General features: G+C 40.1%; 1 protein-coding gene across 1 annotated transcript; it reads left to right on the forward strand.

Annotated features, from left to right (window-relative positions):
* Nucleotides 1-1,417: 1,417 nt before the first annotated feature.
* LOC114252483 (uncharacterized) lies at nt 1,418-10,077 on the forward strand. The gene is made up of 5 exons (XM_028186946.2): nt 1,418-1,858; nt 3,086-3,246; nt 7,500-7,602; nt 8,846-8,872; nt 9,496-10,077. The coding sequence occupies exons 1-5, from the start codon at nt 1,648-1,650 to the stop codon at nt 9,636-9,638; spliced, it is 645 nt and encodes a 214-aa protein (XP_028042747.2). The 5' UTR covers nt 1,418-1,647; the 3' UTR covers nt 9,639-10,077.
* The last annotated feature ends 44 nt before the right edge of the window (nt 10,078-10,121 follow it).

Below are 10,121 nucleotides of genomic sequence, written 5' to 3' on the forward strand. Positions count from 1 at the left end.
ACTCAGTGGGCTGTGTCTATGGGTTAGTTTACTCGCCGAACCCTTCGCTTGCGACGAAGGCAAAGAACGGTGACGGGAGAAATTCTGTTAGTATTATTAATGTCAACATTTTCAGGGTGATTATTCCTCCCTCTCAATAACTAACTAATTGCTAAATCTTAATATATCAAAAGCAATTATTTACCCGTAATAGCCCAGCTGGTAGAACAAATGGCCGCTGGGCCGAAAAGTTCTCCAGTGGCAACCGCGTCCCGGAAAGTGCGGCGTGGGTAGGCCTCCCACAAGATAGACTGACGATCTGCTCAAGTCGCGGGAATCCTCTGGATGCAAGGGCTGCGCAAGACCGATTAATGTGGCGAACCTCGGGGAGACCTATGTCCAGTGGGCTTGTGTGAACCGAAAAAAAACCCAGCACTATTTTATTAATTTTTAACCGCGTAAATACAAATTAAGTTTTTATTTTATTTTAATACCGGTTCTCGTCATATTTTCCTTAATACTTTAATCTAATTTGTCAAGATGTTTGTATGATGCTAAACTGTTTATCGTACTTACTCGTATCGTATTTACTGGTGGTAGGACCTCTTGAGAGTCCGCGCGGGTAGTTACCACCACCCCGCCTATTTCTGCCGTGAAGCAGTAATGCGTTTCGGTTTGGAGGGCGGGGCAGCCGTTGTAACTATACTGAGACCTTCGAACTTACATCTCAAGGTGGGTGGCGCATTTTTGTTGTAGATGTCTATGGGCTCCAGTAACCACTTAACACCAGGTGGGCTGTGAGCTCGTCCACACATCTAAGCAATAAAAAAAAAAAGACGTTATGACCAGCCAAATACATATATTCGGGACGCGCTGTTTTCCATCGGGCCACGAGCAAGCTATTTGTCAGGAAATGTCAAATACATCTTTAAGTGGAGTGCATTACTCGTGGCCACTTAAAGAGTCGTTTACATGAATCCGGTATGGGAATTGTGTTATAGAAATTCAAATAGCTTTAACAATCATTCGTAATCGTCTGAGGCTCAGCGTCAGAACGTTTCACGTCACGATAACCCTTTCCCTCTCTCCTCCTCGTGGGCTGCCGGTAACTACATATCCAACCCAGGCGACATAAAGCCGGCCTTGCCCAAAAACATGTTTTACTGGTGGTAGGACCTCTTGTGAGTCCGCGCGGGTAGGTACCACCACCTTGCATATTTCTGCCGTGTAGTAGTAATGCGTTTCGGTTTGAAGGGCGGGGCAGCCGTCGTAACTATACTTGAGACCTTAGAACTAATATCTCAAGGTGGGTGGCGCATTTACGTCGTAGATGTCTATGGGCACCAGTAACCACTTAACAACAGGTGGGCTGTGAGTTCGTCCACCAATCTAAGCATTTTTTTTTTGAATTACTTATTATTAATTTTACAAGTCCAAATGAAAGTTTCTCCTCGGTACACATCCGCTAAATTACATTTACTAGACATCCCTTTCATTTCTAGACGACGATGAGAAGCCACACGTTTTGAGAGCTATCAAAAATCATCTCGGACGCAAATCAGGCGAACTCAATCATCGACACGGTAGATATATTCCGAAAACGGATCTGAATTCGGTTCACTGCGTTTTCGGAGTTGATGCGTGTGGACGTTATTGTATCCGAGAAAAATGTCTAAGAACTTAATCTTCTTGTTGCTTTTGATCAATTTAGTGAATGTTAATTGCCAGAATGCAGATCTATTCGGGTTTTTCTTGTCTTTCTTCGATAATACTGTCGACAATCTGTTGAGTTTTTTCAAAGGGTGGCTGGATACTAAAGGAGATGCGAGCGAAAATTCTGAAATTGGGAGGTACTTCAGTCCGCGGATGGAACATTCCAGTGAGTTATTTTTCTTAATTACTCCAACACGTTTAATAAATCTTTTTTTTATTTTTTATTGCTTAGATGTGTGGACGAGCTCACAGCCCACCTGGTGTTAAGTGGTTACTGGAGCCCATAGATATCTACAACGTAAATGCGCCACACACCTTGAGATATAAGTTCTAAGGTCTCAGTATAGTCACAACGGCTGCCCCACCCTTCAAAACGAAACGCATTACTGCTTCACGGCAGAAACAGGAGGGGCGGTGGTACCTACCCGTGCGGACTCACAAGAGGTCCTACCACCAGTAATTACGCAAATTATAATTTTGCCATAGACCTAATGCCAGTGAACAACTAAACATACGAATTGGTGATTTATTTACATTGTAACAAAGGTTATCTTACTCTTTAATACCGGAGCGGTATCCTGCTTTTCGGCAAGTAGGATGGCCGGTAGTAACCATTGTACGGCCTAGGAATACGCCTACACTATTTATTAGTCACTAGGTAGAGTCTCGCGCTGCTTAAAACTCACTTTTGCTGGTGGTAAGACCTCTTGTGAGTCCGCACGGGTAGGTACCACCGCCCCGCCTATTTCGGCCGTGAAGCAGGAATGCGTTTCGGTTTGAAAGGTAGGGCAGCCGTTGTGACTATACTGAAACCTTAGAACTTATATCTCAAGGTGGGTTGCGCATTTACGTTGTAGATATCTATGGGCTCCAGTGACTATTTAACACCAGGTGGGCTGTGCGCTCGTCCGCCCTTCTAAGCAATAAAAAAAAACTTCGAAATTAAGCCATATACGGTCTCAATTATGTCTATCAAACGCGAAACTTGAAGGAAATACTAAGGATGTTCTTCCTACACCGTGGAAGTCCACTCAGTCTTAGCTCATACGCGTCCCCCTAACAGAAAGGAAATCAGCTCGCACCAATCCTCAAGTCTGCCAATACAAACTCTTAATGACAGAGAAAGAGAGAGATTTAGTTGTAATGTAAGCCTGCACGTATAGGCTTGCCCTTCTGCCTCGCCCGGAGTCAGAAATCTCCCGGTATGAAAGATAAGTCCATTGGCACAATGCTATTTCGACCTCATGTCACAGGTAAGTGGTGACATTCGCGTTGAAGTGTCTATGGGATACGGCAACCAGCCAAGACGATCGGACTGTCGTGAGTCTGTCTACAAATCACGGCAGGATTATTAAGATAATAACGTTGCTTCTACGAAAGTATTTCTTCACAGCGAGTAAAAGTTTAAAGAAAATGGCCCTCCCGCTGCTGCCGTTGATATTCCACGTCGGAGCCACATCGACTTGGATTATTCTGACCGGTTTACTGGCCGCGAAGTCTGTGGCGATCGGACTGGCGATACTGGTCTTCAAAATAGCCGTCAGCTCAGCTAAGGTAAGCGCTGTGCTATTACTTACGCAGTCGTAGAAGAGTCCAAAAGGAAACTGTTGTCAATGCAGGAGAGCTGGACAAAGGCAAGTAGTCCTTGGTAGTCATCATCGCCCATTAACATCAACTTGGCAAAGCCACGGCCGTCTGGTGTAGTGGTAAGCGACATTGTCACTACACAAGGTGGTCGCGAGTTCGAATCCCGCCAAGGGAAGATATTTATATGATAAATATAAATGTCTTTTCCAGGGTTATGGTTGTATATTAAATATATGTCTGTGTATAATAAAAATATTACATTTATTTCCGTTATCTGGTACCTGTAACACAAGTTCTTTACGAACTTATCACGGGACCAGTTAACGTGGCGTGATTGTTAGTAAAATATTTATTTATTTAAAAAAAACATAAGTTATCACCAACATTGGCGGGACAAACGAAGAACCTATCTCATTTGCTAAAGTCTATTCCACGTATCTTCTTCTTCTATACGCAAAGCTATTAACTCAAGACCAGAAACATTACTAGCTCACTAGTCATATCTAAAAACCATGACCTTCCACAATAACGCCCAAATACCTTTTGCCTAGCCGTGGTTAAAAAACTCTTTATTATTATTAAGCAATTTCTTTATAAAACTTCTTCATACAAATTTAACTACCGTTAAAACATCAGACTCATTTGAAACAGGTCAGAGAACAGTGTCTAGACTTAATCAATGTCTCGCGTGACTTGAATCTATTTCGTCGGTTATTTTTTATATCACTAACTCTAACGACTAATCTGCGGTCTTTGAGCGGCTGTAGATTGACAGACGATTTTGAAGCTACATATTCCGATAGTCAGTTTTCTAGGCTGAAAACTAAACTTCAGATAGGTCCCTGATCAGCGGTAGAATTAGGCAATTTATTTATTTCATTTACTTCAGACTTTGCATCCATATTACATTCACATTTCATATACATAGTATACCAGAATTAAATAAAAACAATAACTATTATACAATCTCGGAATGAAACAAAAGCAATAATATTATTAAAAAAAAACAAAAAAACAAATAATAATAATAATAATAATAAAACAAAAACTCAAAATTAACATCAGAAACCACCTTAACCTAAAGGCTGGTTTGGATCCAGAGTGCCCAACATGCTCACGTGTCCAGTGTTGCATTATTGGACAGTCCAGATCCATCCGCGAGGCACGCGGTGGATCAGGGAAGCAATTCGTTAACGAATGATTGCTCCGAAGCTATCTATTGAATGAAGTGGCTGGTCGTAATAGCCTTCAGCCATAGCAGTTTGGACGGAAGATGACCATTGGCGAGGTTTTATTTCTTGTATTGGTCAGGTCAATCTGACAAAGCACTTTGCAGGGCTTAGTCTTGTGCCAGTACTTGTCTGCTGGATGGGAGAATCCCAGGTTCGTGCTCAGTGGCGTGCAATTGGATAGGCCTATGTCCAGCACTGGACTGTTATAGGCTGATGATAACTGGTGGTGTGACCACTTGCGAGTCCGCGCGGGTAGGTACCACCGCCCTGCCTATTTCTGTCGTGAAGCAGTAATGCGTTTCGGTTCGAAGGGTGGGGCCGTTGTAACTATATTTGAGAACTTACAACTTATATCCCAAGGTGGGTGGCGTATTTACGTCGTAGATGTCCATGGGCTCCAGTGACCACTTAACACCAGGTGGGCTGTGAGTTCGTCTACCCATCTAAGCAATATAATAATAAATACGTAGGAAAGATTAAAGATTCTATGTACAGAAATTGGTTTATGATAACTAAAGACATCCACAATCTAATCTCTTCCTAGCTATTTATGGTGGTGCTTTCCCTATTCAATTCCTCATCGACATCCTCGTCAGCAACATTGCATTCCCTTTTGTCCTTCAGCACTACATTTTCCACCTTGTCTTGGGTCTACCTCTAGGTCTATGTTTGAAGAGTGAAGTAAGATCCTTTGTCTTCGAAAGAGAGTGAAGTGTTCCAACATTCAATGTAGCGATAAATAAATAAATAAATATTTAATAACAATCACGCCACGTTAACTGGTCCCGTGCTAAGTTCGTAAAGAACTTGTGTTACAGGTACCAGATAACGGAAATAAATGTAAGATTTTTATTATACACGTACATATATTTAATATATCCATAACCCTGGAAAAGACATTTACATTTATCATACAAATATCTTCCCTTGGCGGTATTCGAACCCGCGACCCCCTTGTGTAGTGACCATGTCACTTACCACTACACCAGACGGCCGTTACTAAACCAGACGACAATAATATTACACCAGATAACAATAATATTAATTGTTTGGAAGTTATTTTGAACAATTTATGAATCCGCCAGTGTATCTATTATCGTATGCAATTTTCAATGTAACCAATTTAACGGAATCAATTCAGTTTTTCGATTAGATCGTCAAATAGATTTTTTTTTATTGATCACGACACGTGACTTAATAATTTAGTTTTTTTTTCTTTTCTTATTTGTCGAATGAACACAACAACTCATCTATACTTATTTTTTTATATTATATCTATACTTATCTATACTAATATTATAAAGAGGAAAGATTTATTTGTTTGTTTGTTTCGAATAGGCTCCGAAACTACTGGACCGATTTGAAAAATTATTTTTCCATTAGAAGCCGACATTGTCCCTGATGAACATAGGCTACTTTTTTTAATTTTATTTTTTTGGTTTCATGTGTGTTTTAATGTTTCCGAAGCGAAACGAGGGCGGGTCGCTAGTAATATTATAAAGCTGAAGAGTTTGTTTGTTTGAACGCGCTAACCTCAGGAACTACTGGTCCGATTTGAAAAATTCTTTCAGTGTTAGATAGCCCATTTATCGAGGAAAGCTATAGGCTATATAACATCACGCTAAGACAAAGCGGAGCACCAATAAAGAATGTTTCAAAATCGGAGTTTTTTTTTCCTTTTGGGAGCTTCCGCTGCGTGCGCTGCAGAAACAGTTACAGTTTCGCTAAAATAATGTTTCCCTTTTAAAAGATATAAAAAAAAGTCCGCGACAGCATATGTAAATGTTAAGGTTGGCTCACTATAACGTTTTTTACGCTGACCAAATTTGTTCTAAAATAAAGCATTATTTGTGAATCATTACACGCGGGCAAAAGCTAGTTTAATAAATTTTAATAAACTGTGGTTGTTTTTTTTATCTGTAGGTACGTATTTGAATCTTTTGTTATAGGTTACAAGCGGCCCGCTCCGGCTTCGCTCGGGTCTTTAACAAAAATTGCAACGATATTTGACGTTGTTTTATTTTTTTAAATAAAAGAACACTCATTGCGGCACAACTATAATAGTTAGATATAATATGCTGTCGTGACACTTTTTGTAAATAATAATATGTTCTACAAAGTCATAATACATTATTATATTCTGTCATCAATAGTTTTCGCAGAGCACGCGATGTAAAGAATATTTAAGGTAATTTTTTTTACACTTTGGGTTACATATTGGTGTTTTAGTAAGGATCCCTATTTTTTTTTAAAAAAATTATTGCCCATGTCACTTGGGAATAGTGTAGCTTCCAAACAGTGAAAGAATTTTTCAAATCGGTTCAGTAGTTTCGGAGCCTATTCAATACAAACAAACAAACAAATCTTTCCTCTTTATAATATCATTATAGTATAGATGTCTAGCGGTTTTTTTTTCACAAAATTTCCGAGAAAACTCTATAAACTCGACACTCGACATATGGCCGAACTTTTACCGCGTTATTACATACCATGGATCGAACGAATACAGTACCCGGCGATAAATGTTGCATGACAACGAATTTCGGCTTCTATATCTGGAGCGCTATCATTGTCGTCACTGAACCCTTTTTTTTTATTGCTTAGATGTGTTGGACGAGCTCACGACCCACCCGGTGTCAAGTAGTTACCGCAGCCCATAGATATCTACAACGTAAATGCCGACACTCACCTTGAGACATGAGTTCTAAGGTCTCAGTGTAGTTACAACGACTGCCCCACCCTTCAAACCGAAACGCATTACTGCTTCCCGGCAGAAATAGGCAGGGTGGTGGTACCTACGCGTTCGGACTCATAAGAGGCCCTACCACCAGTAGACTCAAATCATCGCACACAGCGCTATTTCGGCGAGTCTACCAACAATAGCTCGCTGTTTACAAACGGACACTTTTTCAACTTATCTACAATAACCCTATACAAGATGGTTCTCCTTACCTCGACCCTTTATAGTATGTGTTGCGTATCCTATAGGTGGCGTCTTTCTTCACATCCTTCAAGGCGAAGCACTCGAGTCATAGTCAAGAATGGTCACCGTCGTGGTCACCGTCATGGTCACCGTCGCCGCACGAATACGGTAACACGAATTGTTTTTTAACCTTTTGACTACGGTCTAGGCCACCGGTGTCCTACGTGGCGCACTGAAGTAATTATGTCGATATCTGTTACAAAGGCGCCTGAATGTCTAGTAGACTCTGAGATGAATCCGAAGACTGGTGGTAGGACCTCTTGTGAGTCCGCACGGGTAGGTACCACCGTCCTGCCTGTTTCTGCCGTGAAGCAGTAATGCGTTTCGGCTTGGAGGGTGGGGCAGCCGTTGTAACTATACTGATACCTTAGAACTCAAGTCTCAAGATGAGTGGCGGCATTTACGTTGTAGATGTCTATGGGCTCCGGTAACCACTTAACACCAGGTGGCCTGTGAGCTCGTCCACCAATCTAAGCAATAAAAAAAAATTCATGTCGAAAAAAATATCGCACTCCTAAAATTGAAATAATAGCTTAATCCAAAATTCTTGTTTTTTTTGGTAGGTAATCTCCAAAAACGTAATTGAAGAATTATAATTTTTTTAGTTTTTCGGTTTTAATACGATTTAAGGTGCGCGTGCTTGATTTAAAAGAGACGGAAATATTACGTTTGTCTTTTTATAAACTACTAGCGACCCGCCCTCGCTTCGCTTCGGAAACATTAAAACACACATGAAACCAAAAAAAAAGAAATAAAAAAAAAAAAAAAAAAAGTAGCCTATGTTCATCAGGGACAATGTCGGCTTCTAATGGAAAAAGAATTTTTCAAATCGGTCCAGTAGTTTCGGAGCCTATTCGAAACAAACAAACAAACAAATCTTTCCTCTTTATAATATTAGTATAGAAAAGCCGGTCATCGTTCCCGTCGAACCCGTCGCTTGCGATGAAGGACTCGACGAGTAAATTAACCCACAGACACAGCCCACTGAGTTTCTCGCCGGATCTTCCCAGTGGGTCGGGTTTCCGATCCGGTGGTAGATTCTGCGAAGCACAACTCTTGCTAGAGTTCGTGTTAGCAACGTCGTCAGGTTTGAGCCCCGTGAGCTCATCTACTAGTTAAGGTTACACTGAAATAGCCTCTCAAGGCTATCAGCTTAGGTAGGAAAAAAAAATAACTAAAAGAGACTGTTTAATTTTATAAATCAATAGAATACATGTTTATAAATCATTCGAAGTATAAAACTCATTTTCTTAATGCTTTTAGTTAAGCCACATCAATCTAAAGGTCCGATAAAATAGATTAGAAATCACGAGACGGTTTGTATGTTAAACTGTATTTTTTTATTCGTCAGGTCAAGACAGAAGCTACACGGACAATGGTAAGAGCTAAACTGACATTTCGCTAACATCTGTAAGCTTTTGAAACTCCAGAGAACAATGGCGTTTCGATCTTTAACCAGTAATGCAAGAGGCACATAACAGAGTTATCGTATTACTGGTGGTATGACCTCTTGTGAGTCCGTACCACTACCCCGCCTATTTCTGCCGTGAAGCAGTAATGAGTTTCGGTTCGAAGAGCAGCCGTTGTAACTATACTGAGACCTTAGAACTTACTAGCGATACTCGCCAGCTTCGCTGGGCATTTAAAATTAACATTATTATTTATTTTCATTATTATTAGGGAGTCCAACACTCATATAAATATTAGCCTATCGATCAAGTACCTACATGTATTTTCTACATGGATACCAAGTTTCAAGTCAATCGGATGCACGGTTCAGTAGTTATAATGGAACATCCGTAAAAACCACTGTAGATATATTAATATAGATATCTCAAGGTGGGTGGCGCACTTACCTTGTAGATGTCTATGGGCTCCAGTAACCACTTAACACCAGGTGAGCTGTGAGCTCGTTCACCCATCTAAGCAATAAATAAAAAAAACCAGTATTCCAATACGTATTTACTGATCAAGGCACCCAAAATGGCGTTTCCTTTCCAGGATTGCGACCCTACGAAGACAGTTATCAACCGATACGGATCCGCCAGCCTCCGACTTACGAGATACCTTTAAAAGGCAACGAAGGATCAGAACAAACATCCTTAATAGAAGAACGCAGCAAAGAATCAAAAGATAAAATTTAATTGTAGATATTGATAGTAGATACTATATTGAGACCTTAAAACTTATATCTCAAGGTGAGTGGCGCATTTACGTTGTAGATGTCTATGGGCTCCAGTAACCACTTAACACCAGGTGAGCTGTGAGCTCGTCCACCCATCTAAACTATAAAAAAATAAAAAAAGATTTTTACTTTCCAAAGTGAAATAGGTTTTATTAGAACCCGTTTTGTGGATCCAAAGGGCGTTCAAATACTGATTACTAAGTACATCTATTTTTTTAAAATAATGCATAAAAGATACATTAAATCAATAAAGAAAACATTACACACACTACATACCATGTATTTGACGCACACACGCATGCATACTATTTATTGTCAAACTTTTGTTCTTGACGTCTGTTGTCAAATTGAGAATATATTAAATATTGTTTGTCTTTGTTAATATTTTTATAGTGTAGCCTAGGCGAAATTTGTGATTATAGAAGTATAAAATACAATCATA

Source organism: Bombyx mandarina, chromosome 02 (genome assembly GCF_030267445.1).
Source record: "Bombyx mandarina strain Sakado chromosome 02, ASM3026744v2".
In the NCBI taxonomy this organism is placed as follows: domain Eukaryota; kingdom Metazoa; phylum Arthropoda; class Insecta; order Lepidoptera; family Bombycidae; genus Bombyx; species Bombyx mandarina.

What these genes read in the sequence shown, in the direction of transcription:
- LOC114252483 (XM_028186946.2), top strand. Translation starts at nt 1,648, where the DNA reads ATGTCTAAGAACTTAATCTTCTTGTTGCTTTTGATCAATTTAGTGAAT. An exon ending in TAGCCGTCAGCTCAGCTAAG is followed by an intron (nt 3,247 to 7,499) that starts GTAAGCGCTGTG and finishes CGTATCCTATAG; the next exon opens with GTGGCGTCTTTCTTCACATC. An exon ending in CAGAAGCTACACGGACAATG is followed by an intron (nt 8,873 to 9,495) that starts GTAAGAGCTAAA and finishes TTTCCTTTCCAG; the next exon opens with GATTGCGACCCTACGAAGAC.